Source organism: Ranitomeya variabilis, chromosome 2 (assembly GCF_051348905.1).
Source record: "Ranitomeya variabilis isolate aRanVar5 chromosome 2, aRanVar5.hap1, whole genome shotgun sequence".
In the NCBI taxonomy this organism is placed as follows: Eukaryota; Metazoa; Chordata; class Amphibia; order Anura; family Dendrobatidae; genus Ranitomeya; species Ranitomeya variabilis.
In genome coordinates, this window is record NC_135233.1 from 387,325,315 (window position 1) to 387,342,317 (window position 17,003).

At 51.4% G+C, this 17,003-nt stretch overlaps 2 protein-coding genes across 3 annotated transcripts in view; one reads left to right on the forward strand and one right to left on the reverse strand.

The window, feature by feature from the left end:
• Positions 1 to 4,396, forward strand: part of VASP (vasodilator stimulated phosphoprotein) — a 24,626-nt gene extending 20,230 nt beyond the window's left edge. For both annotated transcript variants that reach the window (XM_077286404.1, XM_077286403.1), the window contains exons 9-12: positions 990 to 1,035; positions 1,113 to 1,191; positions 1,468 to 1,525; positions 3,261 to 4,396. In XM_077286404.1, the coding sequence (XP_077142519.1) occupies positions 990 to 1,035; positions 1,113 to 1,191; positions 1,468 to 1,525; positions 3,261 to 3,298 (221 nt within the window). In that variant the 3' untranslated portion in view covers positions 3,299 to 4,396. The remainder of the gene's footprint in view (positions 1 to 989; positions 1,036 to 1,112; positions 1,192 to 1,467; positions 1,526 to 3,260) is intronic.
• On the reverse strand, positions 4,130 to 16,740 carry OPA3 (outer mitochondrial membrane lipid metabolism regulator OPA3). The gene is made up of 2 exons (XM_077286417.1): positions 16,556 to 16,740; positions 4,130 to 4,902 (listed from the first exon to the last, which is right to left on the reverse strand). Exons 1-2 carry the CDS (start codon positions 16,695 to 16,697, stop codon positions 4,592 to 4,594), a joined length of 453 nt encoding a protein of 150 aa, XP_077142532.1. The 5' UTR covers positions 16,698 to 16,740; the 3' UTR covers positions 4,130 to 4,591.
• Between the last annotated feature and the right edge of the window lie 263 nt (positions 16,741 to 17,003).

The window sequence follows — 17,003 nt, forward strand, 5'->3', positions numbered from 1 at the left end:
AGAGAGAATGTAGGAGAGGGGGCTGTGAGGAGAGAGAATGCAGAAGGGGCTGCGGGTGATGAGAGAATGCAGAAGAAGGGGCTTCAGGTGAAGAGAGAGTGTAGGAGAAGGGGCTGTGAGAGAATGCAGAAGGGGCTGCGGGTGAGCTGGAAGAGGGGAATGAGGTATGGGGGTTGCAAACACCTGGGATAAGGTGGAAGATGCAGAGGAGAAGAGAGCAGATGTGATCGAAGGGGCTGCAGGAGACAGTAGGGGATTCATGATACTGTGGATAGGTGGGGATATAGGTGATTTTTGCTAGCACCGTGTGCCCGGGCCCCCGTCCTTGGGGTGGAAATCGCTCATGCAGTTTTCAGTTCAGTTTTTTTGTCAGAATTAGGAGTTGATGCAAAAAAAAAAAAAAAGAAGAAGAATCTTTGTTACCCACTTCCCCTCTTTTTATGATTCCCTCCATTTATTAAGCACCCTCCTTTCATTGTTGAACAGGTCCGGATTAGCACGCACGCTGCAATACAAAGGGTTAAATCCGTCATTGCATCCGCAGCATAAATTCACACACTGCAGATTTTACCTGCTGTGATTTTCTTTAGCAGTCGGTGAACGAGATCTTGAGAAATGAGATTTCCAGTGGTTTTTCCCTGGGATCACACCATGAACTCTCGGACCCCCGAGTCGTCATTGTCCACCGCTGCTGCTGGGGTGAGATGCAGCAAAGTCACTTTTCAATAAGTCTGCTGACCCCCTGGGTCTGTGGTGCAAGAACTTCAAAAGTGTCAAGCAGTCTTACGAGACAACTGACAATTGCTTGAGGAATTGGGGCCCGAGCCGTTATATCATCACCAGGGGCGGGTCTGACAACCTCTCATACATAGTATACAGGTTGGTTGTCAGTAATAGAGGAGGAGCTGGTGCTTTGTCAGTGTCGGGGAGGGGGTTGGGATATTAGTGGTTCTGTTGACCCCTCACATCTGTCATATTGTGTCTTGCAGAGCCGGCCCGTCGCCCGTGGGACAAGGGAAGCACCACGCTGCCGAGGTCAGTGTTAGCGTGTCAGGGGTCGGTGGGTTTTTGCCTTTTCTTTCCATTCTCTAACATTTCTATGTTCTTTGTAGGATGAAGTCCACAGTCAGCAGCCCCGCAGACGTGGCCCCGAGCGCCGAAGAACCGGACTCCATGGAGAGGATTAAGCAGGTAACATGATGGATGCGGCTTCTGACCGGTGCAGCTGGGTGGGGTTGTGGTTATGTTTAGAGGGGGTGATTACACCCGATGTGACCAACCTGTGGGGGTCCATACCCCCTTCCCACCATTGATTCTGGCTGATTTGTGTGGGTGGTCATGTGGACAGAGTAACGTCCTTCTCCGTCACGCAACATTGCAGTCATCCCATTGGCATCTCCTGCTGAGAGGAGTCACAGGTAAGGATTGACATGATGATTTCACAGCAGCGACTGTCTGTTCCCACAGGAATTATTAGAAGAAATGAGGAAGGAGCTGCAGAAAGTCAAGGAGGAGATCATAGAAGGTGAGATGTGATGTCACACCGCCCTCCACTGTACGCATGTCTGGCCCTTTAAATATCAGATCACTGTATGGCAGGCAGCATGGCACCCTCTTGTGGTCATGATGCACATTGTGTCTCGGCGCTCAGTAATTATTTCCGCTGTCAGGTTTTATGTTCCTCCGGGGTTTTATTTTTGTCCAAAAGCAGAAACTCATCTCAGAAGTGTAAAACCCCAGACAGAAGTATTACTGCAGATATTTACGTGATCACCTGCCTCGCTCACAATCCTGCCGCGGACCTCCCTACCTCGCTCACAATCCTGCCGCGGACCTCCCTACTTCGCTCACAATCCTGCCGCGGACCTCCCTGCCTCGCTCACAATCCTGCCGCGGACCTCCCTGCCTCGCTCACAGTCCTGCCGCGGACCTCCCTGCCTCGCTCACAGTTCTGCCGCGGACCTCCCTGCCTCGCTCACAGTTCTGCCGCGGACCTCCCTGCCTCGCTCACAGTTCTGCCGCGGACCTCCCTGCCTCGCTCACAGTTCTGCCGCGGACCTCCCTGCCTCGCTCACAGTTCTGCCGCGGACCTCCCTGCCTCGCTCACAGTTCTGCCGCGGACCTCCCTGCCTCGCTCACAGTTCTGCCGCGGACCTCCCTGCCTCGCTCACAGTTCTGCCGCGGACCTCCCTGCCTCGCTCACAGTTCTGCCGCGGACCTCCCTGCCTCGCTCACAGTTCTGCCGCGGACCTCCCTGCCTCGCTCACAGTTCTGCCGCGGACCTCCCTGCCTCGCTCACAGTTCTGCCGCGGACCTCCCTGCCTCGCTCACAGTTCTGCCGCGGACCTCCCTGCCTCGCTCACAGTTCTGCCGCGGACCTCCCTGCCTCGCTCACAGTTCTGCCGCGGACCTCCCTGCCTCGCTCACAATCCTGCCCGCGGACCTCCCTGCCTCGCTCACAGTTCTGCCGCGGACCTCCCAAGAGCCTATAATTCTTTGTGTACTGTGTAGGGCAGTGTTTCCCAAGTCCAGTCCTCAAGAGCCAACAACAGGTCATGTTTCCAGGATATGCTTAGTATTGCTCAGGTGATAATTGCATCACCTGGACAGGCAAGCATTCAATGACCTGCGCAATACTAAGGAAAGCCTCAAAACATGACCTGTTGGTGGCTCTTGAGGACCAGAGTTGGGGAACACTGGTGTAGGAACTGAAAAACACTATCAGCCAACCAGAAAGCAGCAGAATGGGGATTGCAGCTCTGGCTGGAGCTGGAGTGTAAAATGGAAATCTATCTACATAATGGCTTGTGTATACAGAGCCGCGCACAGTCTGGGGCCTTGTATTTCCCCGACAATAGGATATGTCTAAAAGGGAAAATTTGCATCAAGTTGTGCAGATACTTTGGGTTTCTCTCACCTCGTGCTCCTCACTGCATGTCCACGGAGGAGCGAGGGGAACTAGTGCAGCGCTGCACCCCACTGTCTCCGTGAGCCCCCGACACTGAGCCGAGCCCCACCGAGCATGCTCCACCCCAGCCCCCCGCAGCGGGGCATAGCAGGAAGTTGAAGTGGGGGGCCAAAGACTTTCATAGTGACCGGCGAGGGTCCCATAGGTCAGACATTACTGGTCAGTCCCTTAAATAAAGCAGCGCTGCATCAGATGTACAGTGCGGGCCATTCTACAGGAGCTGTACGGCTGATAGCACAGGAATCCCTCCAGGGTATTAACGTTTTTTATTTCTTATTGTAATTTTTTCCAGCCTTCATGCAAGAAATGCGCAGGAGCAGCACCTCGTGATTTCAGCGATCGCCCACTGTGAAGTCTCAGGCTCTACCCACTGTGCTGCACGGCAGACTCTGCAATCATTCCCCTGCTGGGGGCAACAGGCAACCTACCCCACACAGCCCTGTACTGCTGCTGGGCCCGCCGGCTCCTGGATATCCCTCACTTCTGTGCCCTCCTGAGCTACGGCTCCTGCTCTGCAGCCCCCTTCTCTGTTGTGCCGTCTCTGCTGTCCTCTTCCTTGAGCTGTGACCCCCCCCCCCATCCTAATTTGCACCCTCTGCCTTAGCTGCAGCCCCCATCATGCACCCTTTGCCTTAGCTGCAGCCCCCATTATGCACCCTATGCCTTAGCTGCGGCCCCTTCCCTTTAGCCTTTTCCCTCCCTGCGGCCCCTTCCCTTTAGCCTTTTCCCTCTCTGCGGCCCCTTCTGTTTTCCTGAGCTGCTCTGTGTCCTGCGCCCTAAGTCTTAGCTGCAGCCCCCTCCCTGCTCCCTTTTCCCCGAGTTGCGGCCCCTTCCCTGCTTCCTTTTCCCGAGCTGCGGCCCCTTCTCTGCTCACTTTTCCTGAGCTGCGGCCCCCTCCCTGCTTCTTCCCCGAGTTGCGGCCCCTTCCCTGCTCCCTTTTCCCGAGCTGCAGCCCCCTCAGTTTTCCTGAGCTGCTCTGTGTCCTGCGCCCTATGTCTTAGCTGCGGCCCCCTGCCTGCTCTGCGGCCCACCCTTCCGCTCTGCACCCTATTCTAACATTCCTTGCACCCTCCAGTAATCCTCCTATTCCCACACTCTCCCAAGTGTCTCTAAACGGGTTGGCAGAGGCTCCGAGCTTCAACCAATAGGAATTTTATGGGATAATTCACGGGTTCTTTTTTATTATTATTTTTTTGAATCATTTCAATTTTTGTATAAATTTTCTAGCAGAATTTGCGTCTGTATAATGGTGGCGGGTGATGGATTCCTCTCATCAGATGGTTTAGGATATTGGTGTCAGACACTGGAGAGCGGCGCTCGGGGAGGTCGGGCTTTGGCCTATTTTGCGCTGATTATCTATCTATATATATATATGAGGGACTTTGTTTTTGTAAGCAGTTTTCTAGAAATAAAATCTTTTGCCTCTTGTGTCCGTGTCCAGACAGCACTCATCACAGCACAGAAATGTCCTTTATTCTGGTTATATACACCCTCCAGGGCTCGGGGCGGCCAGTCTCTGCGGAGCGTCCTGCTCCTGAGACGGCAAATGTCCCTCCGTTCATTCCACGGCTGGAGACGCAGCCGGCACCGGTCTAGCATCAGCTTCACCACAGCGCAGCGGCCTCACTTTGCCACCTGCTGCCTCTCTGCGGCTCGAGCGCGCGCATCCAGCTCGTCTGTGAGGAGACCCAGCCGAGCAATCTCTGTCTCCATGGAGCTCAGTCTGGCCTCCATCTCCTCCTCTTTCCGGCGGGAGTTGGTGGCCTGCCGCGAGTATTCTGCCACCATGCAAGCGCCTCCGATTAAAAAGATGGTGGCTTCCCCTAGAAGCTCCGCCCCCAAGTCTGCCGCCGCCTCCTCATTCATTGGCTTAATGGCGGCTCCGCGGAAACCCATGATCCTCATCTTCGCTCGCATCTCCACCCAATGGTACACTGCAAATAAACCAGAGGATTGTGACACACAAGCTGCAATGCACGGTGCGCCCAGCAGGGGGCAGAATATACAATAACAAAATCAGAGGTCGATGCATGGCATGCAGAGCGGCGCTCTGTGTGCACACAGACACGCAGCGCCCTCTGTCTACGCCCCGACACTGCATCCTCTGTGTGTAGCACTTGCAGCAATTCGTCTATGACTATTAAGGTGGAGGGGGGTCAGCAATGACTGGTTGGGTTCAAGAGTCGAAAATAATATAGTTGAGCGACTTTAGTTTTTCGTATGAACGTCCGCAGCAGATGGGAAGCCTCATATCATCGTATTCTCTATGGTGAGGAAAAGGCTTGAGAAGCTGTCATAGCTGGCTGTGGTATAGGAGGGAGCATATGGGGGTCGATCATGAGCAGTAGCAGGTGTCACTTGTGAGGGCACTATTATGGGGTAGAGTATAGGGAGTAAGGGGGCAGAGAAGCAGGAGTTATTATGGGGGCAGCATATCTGGTGATACTTTTATGAAGGCACTATCATGGGGGAAGTAGCAGGGAGGGCATTATTATGGGGCAGCGTAGCAGGGGGTCATTATTATGGGGCAGTCTAGCAGGGAGTCATTATGGGGCAGTGTGGCGAAATATGTGTATATGTAACATAGTAACATAGTTATTAAGGTTGAAGGAAGACTTTAAGTCCATCTAGTTCAACCCATAGCCTAACCTAACATGCCCTAACATGTTGATCCAGGGGAAGGCAAAAAAAACCCATGTGGCAAAGAGTAAGTTACACATTGGGGAAAAAAAATCCTTCCCGACTCCACATACGGCAATCAGACTAGTTCCCTGGATCAACACCCTATCAAGGAATCTAATATATATACCCTGTAACATTATACTTTTCCAGAAAGGTATCCAGTCCCCTCTTAAATTTAAGTAATGACTCACTCATTACAACATCATACGGCAGAGAGTTCCATAGTCTCACTGCTCTTACAGTAAAGAATCCGCGTCTGTTATTATGCTTAAACCTTCTTTCCTGCAGACGTAGAGGATGCCCCCTTGTCCCTGTCTCAGGTCTATGATTAAAAAGATCAGCAGAAAGGTCTTTGTACTGTCCCCTCATATATTTATACATTAAAATAAGATCACCCCTTAGCCTTCATTTTTCCAAACTAAATAGCCCAAAGTGTAATAACCTATCTTGGTATTGCAGACCCCCCAGTCCTCTAATAACCTTGGTCGCTCTTCTCTGCACCCGCTCTAGTTCAGCTATGTCTTTCTTATACACCGGAGACCAGAACTGTGCACAGTATTCTAAGTGTGGTCGAACTAGTGACTTGTATAGAGGTAAAATTATGTTCTCCTCATGAGCATCTATTCCTCTTTTAATGCATCCCATTATTTTATTTGCCTTTGTAGCAGCTGCCTGACACGGGCCACTGAATATGAGTTTGTCATCCACCCATACACCCAAGTCCTTTTCATTGACGGTTTTGCCCAGAGTTTTAGAATTAAGCACATAGTTATACATCTTATTACTTCTACCCAATGTCTAGGGTTATATGTGTGCCTAGTGATAATGTAACATCTGTCCTGAAGGCAAGTCACACCTAGGTGTTAACAGGTACTTCCTTGGGACTAGTAGACATTGTGTCTCCATATCTCGCCAGGAGGTCTAGCTAGGGCCAAGAAGAAAGGGAACATTTGGCACCTCTCAGGACTTGGAGGGGAGATGCTAATCGCGGCCGGAGGGCATCTATTCCTGAGAACCTTTTCACAAGTATCGCAAGAGAAAATAATGTATTCCTTGGGGGCGCGGCCGTGGCCCAATCAAACAGGCAGCAGTGATGATATTGACCTGAGGGGCCGGTCTAGAAACCTGACCTCCAGACCAAAGTTATAAATTTAGGCTGCAGACAGAGAATTGTGTTCACATGATGGGGGCAGCCTGAGAAGCTGATGTGATCCAATCTACATTCATCCTACCCTCAGGGAGCAGAAGGCAACTACCAGTTAGATAACTTCTGTAAGTTTCTCCTGTTTATTTTGATACTGTTTTGCATGTCTTTTTATTATCATATTTTTATACCTTTTTCTTATTGTAAGCATTGAACCTTTTGTTATTTAAAGTATAAAACTTTAACAAGTTGAACCTTGAATGTTCTAAAAGAATCCATAGCCTAAGGTGTGTGAGCCTTATGAGCGATAGACATTTTTATTATTATTTCTGGGACTCATCGCCCGTGTATTCGGTGAGTGGTGGCAGCGTGCATGAGCGGGTGTGTGGCCTGGGTCGGTGTGTGATTTATGTTCCCATTACAGCATAGGACAGAGGTTGACTGCTGGACAGAGAGGGAAGATAGATTAACCCTTGCAGGCACAACCCCAAGTCACGTGTGAGAGCGGGCACGTGACGAATAAGTGACACCACGGAGTAGGGATCCGTGACAATTGGTGGCAGAGCGGTGGGATAGAATTATTTCTATTAGAGCATTAGTGCATGGTTTAAGCAATTATTCCCTGTACTAAAGAATTGGTATCCTTGCGAGGAGTGCACCAGTTCTTCAAGGTTCAACTCAGTGCTTACTTAGACATACTTGCAAACAGTTTCCCCTCCCCGTTTTTCTTTTCTATCTTTTATTTTGCAAAGGCTGTTCATCGATATGGCAGCCCAGTACAAGAAGCAGAACATAGAAGCTCTGACCGACCTCTGTGAGCAGAGAGGAATAGAGACGGCCGACAGATCCAAGGAGCTGCTGATACGCGCCATGGTCGAGCAGGACATAGAGCAAAGTGCTGGAACATCTGGGCAAGGAGAGAGTACACCTCAGAAAGACCCAGCAATGCCAGCTCTTGCACCGGAGATGCCTGATGGAAATGTCAGCAATGCCAGTGCTGAGGAGCCTATGGACTTACAACGGCTGGGAACAAGTGATCCCAATCTGCGCATGCAGCCGATTCTACAGTACTGACAGGCTGCTGCTGCAGAACGCCGGGAGGAGAGAGCTTTCCAGCTTCAGATGGCTCAAATAGAGAGGGGTATCAGTCCTCAGATAACCCCCTCCCAGGACATAAATCCAAGGAGACCGTGTCTTGAAAACTTCCCTGTGATGGAGAAGGATACAGACTTAGATACTTTCCTTCGGGGGGTTTGAAAAAACCTGCAGGCAGTACCATCTACCCTGTGAGCAGTGGGCACAGTATCTAACCCCAGGGTTGAGAGGCAAAGCCCTGGAAGTTTTTGCTGGCCTCCCACCAGAGCTAGATGCGAATTATGAGGCCATAAAAGAGGCCCTGATCAGGAAATACAACCTGACACCTGAAGTGTATCGTAGAAAGTTACGGAACCTACAACGTGGATCAACGGACAGCTATGCGGATGTTGTGAGCACCTTGAGGACCACATTCCACCAATGGATTAGGGGACTTTCTGTTAACAGTTTTGAGGACTTAACGGATCTTATGGTCAAAGATCAATTTCTTCACATGTGCCCCACGGATGTACGACAATTTGTGTGTGACCGGGAACCACAAACTGCGGATCAGGCTGCAAGGATTGCGGACTGCTATGTGGCTAACAGGATGCCTGAGGTGCGGAAGCCATCAGGATTCAGCTGGAGGGGAGGTAAGCCAAACGGGGACCCTTCTCCCTCTGCCGGCCGATCACCAGTGCTGTCCAAGCCCACCTTCTATGGGGCCCCGGGGAATAGACATTCTCTAGGGGATGCACGCCGCTGCTTCTACTGCAACAAAGTGGGACATGTTAGCGCTGTCTGCCCTGATAGGGAGAAACGCCCAACTACAACCACAAAGCCGTCTGTGCCCCCACCGTCTGTCCTTGTTGTAGCCGGTTCTGATGCAAGGGCGAATGAGAACTGTCAATCTGTCACTGTTGGCAATAAAGTCACCATTGGTCTCAGAGACACTGGGGCAGAGGTGACCCTGGTGCGTCCAGCCATGATAACCCCTGCCGATATCATACCAGGAAAGACTATGTCTATAACCGGGATTGGAGGGGTCAGCCCTGCCGTGCCCATGGCCCGTGTGTACCTGGACTGGGGAGCAGGGAAAGGACTGAGAGAAGTGGGAGTATCAGAGGCTATTCCCACCAATGTGTTGCTAGGCACGGACCTGGGGAGGATGGTGTCCCACCATGTTCCTCCCTTGCAAGTAAATGATGCAGAGAAGGTGGAAGCAAGTGACCCACCTGAGATCTCGTGCGAGGAGGGAAAATGTCCCAATGCACAGAACTGTAATTATGTGGCAGCTATGACCCGGGGTCAGGCTGCGGCTCAGACTCAGGCCCAGAGATTAGAGGATGAGTCTCAGACAGAACTGCCAGGACAAGAGGCACATACTGTGGTCCCGGAGCCTCCATACATGGCAGACCCACCAAGGTCCCCGATGACAGACAATGAAAACTCAGCTTCAGACCAGGGCCTAGCAGTCACACTAGGCCAGGGCCTGCAGGCTGACCGTCAGAGCTTCCAGGAGGCCCTGCAGACAGATGTCAGTCTGGGGGAGCTCAGATGTCTTGCAGACCGACCCCCTGCTGCTTCTGACAGAGTATACTGGGACCAGGGCAGACTGTATACAGAGACTATCCCCACGGATACTACAGAATCTTGGGACTATGAACTGTGGCTGATCATCCCTTATCCATTTAGGGAACAATTATTGAGGATTGCCCATAAAATGCCTTGGGCCGGACACCTCGGAATTCAAAAGACTAAACTCCCCGTCTCACATAGCGAGATCGCTAGCGAGATCACTGCTGAGTCACAAGTTTCGTGACGCAACAGCGACCTCAGTAGCGATCTCGCTTAGTGTGACACGTACCAGCGATCAGGCCCCTGCTGCGAGATCGCTGGTCGTGTCAGAATGGCCTGGACCTTTTTTTGGTCGTTGAGGTCCCGCTGACATCGCTGAATCGGTGTGTGTGACACCGATCCAGCGATGTCTTCACTGGTAACCAGGGTAAACATCGGGTTACTAAGCGCAGGGCCGCGCTTAGTAACCCGATGTTTACCCTGGTTACCAGCGTAAATGTAAAAAAAACCAAACACTACATACTCACCATCTGTTGCCTGTCAGGTCCCTTGGCGTCTGCTTCCTGCTCTGACTGAGCCGCCGTAAAGTGAGAGCACAGCAGTGACGTCACCGCTGCGCTCTGCTCTCACTGTACGGCACTCAGAGCAGGAAGCAGACGGCAAGAGACCTGACGGGCAACAGATGGTGAGTATGTAGTGTTTGTTTTTTTTTACATTTACGCTGGTAACCAGGGTAAACATCGGGTTACTAAGCGCGGCCCTGCGCTTAGTAACCCGATGTTTACCCTGGTTACCCGGGTGCTGAAGGGGGACTTCGGCATCGTTGAAGACAGTTTCAACGATGCCGAAGTCGTTCCCCTGATCGTTGGTCGCTGGAGAGAGCTGTCTGTGTGACAGCTCCCCAGCGACCACACAGCGACCACACAGCGACGCTGCAGCGATCAGCATCGTTGTCTGTATCGCTGCAGCGTCGCTGTGTGAGACGGGGCCTTAAAGCTCGCCTGACACATAACTTCTATTGGCCCAAGATGGGGACAGATATTGCCAATTACTGCCGATCATGTGTAGTTTGCAGAGAGTTAGAGAGTTGGGAAATCCGGGAATATACAGAAAGCTCCATTGATACCACTGCCCGTGATCAATGAACCTTTCCAGCGAGTGGCTGTGGATATCATAGGGCCACTTGCAATCCCTAGCAGCTCTGGCAAAAAGTACATCCTCACAGTGGTGGACTATGCTACACGATACCCGGAAACTGTGGCACTGTCCTCCATCCGAGCAGACAAAGTGGCGGATGCTTTACTGACTGTGTTCTCTCGTGTGGGTTTCCCCAGGGAAATGTTGACCGATCAGGGAACCCAGTTCATGTCCAATCTGATGGAAAGCCTCTGTGAAAGGATACATGTACAGCATTTTGTGGCCAGCGCCCATCATCCCCAAACCAACGGACTCTGCGAGCGTTTTAATGGAACATTAAAGCAAATGCTCAAAATGCTGGTGGAGACTGAAGGGAGAGACTGGGAGCGGTACCTCCCCCATCTGTTGTTTGCCAACAGAGAGGTACCCCAGGCGTCTACTGGATTCTCCCCCTTTGAACTGGTTTATGGGAGGAGGGTCAGGGGGCCACTTGATTTGATTAAGGACTGTTGGGAGGACGACCCCAGAACTACTGGAGTCTCAGTGGTCGAATATGTACTGCGGCTCAGAGAGAGAATGCAAAAACTGAGCAACCTGGCCCATGAGAACGTGACCCAGGCCCAAATCAACCAGAAGGTCTGGTACGACCGTAATGCCAGACTGAGGGCCTACGAGGAAGGGCAGAAGGTTTGGGTGTTGGTCCCTATGTTACAGAATAAATTGCAGGCCGCATGGGAGGGACCATATACTGTACATAAGCGGCTGAATGATGTTAATTATGTGGTGACACTAGATGAGCATGCAAAGCGTCAGAAACTGTTTCATGTAAATATGTTGAAGGCACATCATGCCAGGGAGGCCTGTGTCTTACCTGTCTGTAGCCTGCCTGAAGAGGGGGAGGCTGATCTGTTACTGGATGTGGGGGCCGGGACTCAGTACATGGAGTCCTTGGAGTCAGCAGAGTTTAACCCTGAGCTATCCCACAGTCAGAGGTCTGAGCTGATGGGGGAGCTCAGCGAGTTAACCGGTCTTCACAGGGGAGCCTGGGAGGACACACTTAGCAGTTCACCATGTGGACACTGGTACTAATCCCCCAGTACGGCAGTCTGTATACCGGGTGTCAGCAGAGGTGAAGGCACACATGAGGGAACAGGTAGAGGAGATGCTGAAACTCAAGGTGATACAAAAATCCCAGAGTGCCTGGGCCTCGCCTGTGGTTCTTGTCCCAAAAAAGGACCGTAGTACCCGATTCTGTGTAGAGTACAGGAAATTAAATGTACTGGCTACATGTGAGGTTTACCCCATGCCGAGGATAGATGAGCTGTTAGAGCAGCTAGCTAAAGCATCGTACCTTACCATCATGGACCTGAGTAGGGGATACTGGGAGATACCACTGACCAGAGAAGCTCAGGAGAGGTCTGCCTTTATAACGCCATTCGGGCTGTTTGAGTATCTGGTGATGCCCTTTGGTATGAAGAATGCCCCTGCGACCTTCCAGAGGTTGGTCAATCACTTATTGGAAGGATGTGATGGTTTTGCCGTCGCTTATCTTGATGATATAGCCATCTTTAGTGATTCTTGGAAGGAACACCTCGTACATCTTTCTCAGGTGTTGCAAAATCTTAAAACTGCAGGTCTTACTGTTAAGCCCAGGAAGTGTCAGGTAGCCATGCGGGAAGTCTGCTAAAACTTGAGCCAGGGAAGGTAGAAGCCATTACAGCCTGGGCCACCCCACGAACCAAAGAAGCAGGTACTGTCCTTCCTGGGTACGGCTGGCTACTATAGGAGGTTTGTACCAAACTACAGTGTTCTGGCCAAACTGTTAACTGATCTGACCAGGAAGAGACTTAAAAATTGTCTCCTGGAGTCCTCAGTGGGAGGAATCATTTTATGCCCTTAAGTCGGCATTCATTAGTTCACCCGTCCTGCAAGCCCCAGATTTCACTCGCCGGTTTGCAGTGCAGACAGATGCAGCACTTATGGGCTAGGCGCAGTTCTCAGCCAGGTGAGCCAACAAGGAGAGGAACACCCAATTCTGTACCTAAGCAGGAAACTCCTGCCCAGAGAAGTGGCTTATGCCACCATTGAAAAGGAATGTTTGGCAATTGTGTGGGCTCTGCAGAAGCTGCAACCATACCTCTATGGGCGCAACTTCACCTTGATCACAGATCATAACCCATTGAGTTGGCTCAACAGAGTAGTTGGGGACAATGGGAAATTGCTTAGATGGGAGTTTAATACTTGAGCAATATGATTTCACAATTCAGCACAAGAAGGGAGCTGATCATGGCAATCCTGATGGCCTGTCTCGCCAAGATGGGGCAGAACCAGATACATGCTCAGGAGCTGACCCGTAAGTCAACCCCCATGCACGTTCATAAGGAGGGAGGTGTGGTGAAATATGTGTATATATAGCTATATGTGTGTAGTGGCATATGTCTAGGGTTATATGTGTGCCTAGTGATAATGTAACATCTGTCCTGAAGGCAAGTCACACCTAGGTGTTAACAGGTACTTCCTTGGGACTAGTAGACATTGTGTCTCCATATCTCGCCAGGAGGTCTAGCTAGGGCCAAGAAGAAAGGGAACATTTGGCACCTCTCAGGACTTGGAGGGGAGATGCTAATCGCGGCCGGAGGGCATCTATTCCTGAGAACCTTTTCACAAGTATCGCAAGAAAAAATAATGTATTCCTTGGGGGCGCGGCCGTGGCCCAATCAAACAGGCAGCAGTGATGATATTGACCTGAGGGGCCGGTCTAGAAACCTGACCTCCAGACCAAAGTTATAAATTTAGGCTGCAGACAGAGAATTGTGTTCACATGATGGGGGCAGCCTGAGAAGCTGATGTGATCCAATCTACATTCATCCTACCCTCAGGGAGCAGAAGGCAACTACCAGTTAGATAACTTCTGTAAGTTTCTCGTTTATTTTGATACTGTTTTGCATAAGTTGTATGTCTTTTTATTATCATATTTTTATACCTTTTTCTTATTGTAAACATTGAACCTTTTGTTATTAAAGTATAAAACTTTAAGAAGTTGAACCTTGTATGTTCTAAAAGAATCCATAGCCTAAGGTGTGTGAGCCTTATGAGCGATAGACATTTTTATTAATATTATTTCTGGGACTCATCGCCCGTGTATTCGGTGAGTGGTGGCAGCGTGCATGAGCGGGTGTGTGGCCTGGGTCGGTGTGTGATTTATGCTCCTATTACAGCATAGGACAGAGGTTGAATGCTGGACTGAGAGAGGGGAGATAGATTAACCCTTACAGGCACAACCCCAAGTCACGTGTGAGAGCGGGCAAGTGACGAATAAGTGACACCACGGAGTAGGGATCCGTGACAGGCAGTGTAGCAGGAGGGTCATTATTATGGGGCAGTGTAGCAGAGGGGTCATTAATATGGGGATAGTGTAGCGGGAGTTATTATGGGGACTGTAGCATGGGGGTCATTATTATGGGCAGTGTAGCGGGGGGTCATTATTATGGGGCAGTGTAGCAGAGGGGTCATTAATATAGGGGCAGTGTAGCAGAGGGGTCATTAATATGGGGGCAGTGTAGCAGGAGCGTCATTATTATGGGGGGCAGTGTAGCAGGGGGCCATTATTATGGGGGCAGTGTAGCAGGAGGGTCATTAATATGGGGGTAGTGTAGCGGGGGGTTATTATGGGGACTGTAGGACTGTAGGAGGGGGGTCATTATTATGGGGGAAGTGTAGCAGGGGGTCATTATTATTGGGGCAGTGAAGCAGGGATCATTACTATGGGGGCAGTGTAGCGGGGGTCATTATTATGGGAGCAGTGTAGCGGGGGGTCATTATGGGAGCAGTGTAGCAGGGAGGGTCATTATGGGGGCAGTGTAGCGGGGGTCATTATTATGGGAGCAGTGTAGCAGGGGGTCATTATTGTGGGGCAGTCATTATTATGGGGGCAGTGTAGCAGGGGAGTCATTGTGGGGCAGTCCTAGCAGAGGGGTCATCATTATGGGGCAGTCTAGCAGTGGGTCATTATTATGGGGCAGTGTAGCAGTGGGTCATTATTATGGGGCAGTGTAGCAGGGGGTCATTATTATGGGGACAGTGTAGCCGGGGGGTCATTATTATGGGGACAGTGTAGCGGGGGGTCATTATTATGGGGGCAGTGTAGCGGGGGGTCATTATTATGGGGGCTGTGGAGCAGGGGGTCATTATTAGGCCGGCGTCACACTGGCGTATTGCATCCGATGTGAGATCATCGGATGCGATATGCTAATGACACTCGGCTCCTGCTCGCAGCAGAGCAGGAGCCGAGTGTCATGCGTCTGTGCGCCGATTCTCTCGCACAGGGAGGATCGGAGCACAGCTGCGGAGGAGGCGGAGAAATGAATTTCTCCATCTCTTCCATTGCTGGGGTCCGCTTATAACGCACGTCACTCGGATGATGTCCGAGTGGTGGGCGCTGTCTCACTCGCTCCCATAGGCTTATATGGGTGCGAGTGAGCCCAGAGTCTTCCTCGGTCCGAGACAATCGCAGCATGCTGCGATTGTCTCGGACCAAAGAAAACGGCCGACAAAGTCGGCTGGTGGGAGCTGCCCCATAGCTGAACATTGGTCCGAGTGCAATGCGATTTTTTATCGCATTGCACTCGGCCGTTTAAAACGCCAGGGTGACGCCGGCCTTATGGGGGCAGTGGAGCAGGAGGGTCATTATTATGGGGCAGTGGAGCAGGGGGTCATTATTATGGGGGCAGTGGAGCAGGGGGTCATTATTATGGGGGCAGTGGAGCAGGGGGTCATTATTATGGGGGCAGTGGAGCAGGAGGGTCATTATTATGGGGGCAGTGGAGGAGGGTCATTATTATGGGGCAGTGTAGCAGGGGGTCATTATTATGTCTGCAGTGTAGCAGGGGTCATTATTATGGGGGCAGTGGAGCAGGAGGTCATTATTATGGGGGAAGTGGAGCAGGGGTCATTATTATGGGGCAATGTAGCAGGGGGTCATTATTATGGGGGCGCTCTCCTGTGTAGCTCTTGGTGACCCCCATATTCCTCCATGTGATCATTATTATGGGGGCAGTAGCAGTGGGTCATTATTATGGGGCAGTATGTCATTATGGGAGCAGTGTAGCAGAGGGGTCATTATTATGGGGGCAGTGTAGCAGAGTGGTCATTATTATGGGGCAGTGTAGCAGAGTGGTCATTATTATGGGGCAGTGTAGCGGGGGGGGGTCATTATTATGGGGGCAGTGGAGCAGGAGGGTCATTATTATGGGGGCAGTGGAGCAGGAGGGTCATTATTATGGGGCAGTGGAGCAGGGTGTCATTATTATGGGGGCAGTGTACCAGGAGGTCATTATTATGGGGGCAGTGGGTCATTATTATGGGGCAGTGTAGCAGGGGGTCATTATTATGGGGGCAGTGGAGCAGGAGGTCATTATTATGGGGCAGTGTAGCAGAGTGGTCATTATTATGGGGCAGTGTAGCGGGGGGGGTCATTATTATGGGGGCAGTGTAGCGGGGGAGTCATTATGGGGGCAGTGTAGCAGAGTGGTCATTATTATGGGGCAGTGTAGCGGGGGGGGGGTCATTATTATGGGTCAGTGGGGCAGGGTGTCATTATTATGGGGGCAGTGTAGCAGGAGGTCATTATTATGTCTGCAGTGTAGCAGGGGTCATTATTATGGGGGCAGTAGAGCAGGAGGTCATTATTATGGGGGCAGTGGAGCAGGGGGTCATTATCATGGGGCAGTGTAGCAGGGGGTCATTATTACGGGGGCAGTGCAGCAGGGGGTCATTATTACGGGGGCGCTCTCCTGTGTAGCTCTTGGTGACCCCCATATTCCTCCATGTGATCAGGGTGACCTCTCTGTCACACACGTGATCGCCGCTTTAAGCAGCTGCCCTGTGATTGGCTGGCGCAGGTCGTTGCCGAGGTGTGATTGGTCACCTCCCTCCACGTCCCGGTAACGCAGCTGTCGCCCCGGTATAGTCACCTTGAGCGGGCGGCAGGCAGATGTAGGTGCGGAAGAATTCGCTGCGTCTGGCTCCTGCTTTGATCCGGTTGGCGAGCGGTTTACTAATCTGCCGGATCCCCAGATAGAGGAGCTTCGCGATAGGAAATGCTCCAACCACCATCTTTAGTGACGTCACATGCCGAAGTCCCTCCTCCAGTTCTTCTACCTATACATCGCCTCTGTGTTAAGCCCCGCCTCTTCACAAGTTATCAAATCAGTGAGACGAGCGGGAAACCCAACTAGGTGGACACTGGACACGTGACTCCAGTCTGAGGCGCGGTTGTCCCTGAGGCGGCGGGTACCGGGCTCGGGTCTGTCATTGACTGTGTTGAGTTCTGTGATCTCAGGTTCAAAAGTATGTAATAACTATAAAAAAAAATATTATCGCAAATTTTCTTCCACCAGACCCCACAGCGATAACCGAGGC

Excerpts from the sequence above, each read along its gene's own strand:
- OPA3 (XM_077286417.1), bottom strand. The coding sequence starts at position 16,697 with ATGGTGGTTGGAGCATTTCCTATCGCGAAGCTCCTCTATCTGGGGATC. Across the intron at positions 4,903-16,555 it reads CTGCCTGCCGCCCGCTCAAG|TGTACCATTGGGTGGAGATG; the intron begins GTGACTATACCG and ends GTTTATTTGCAG.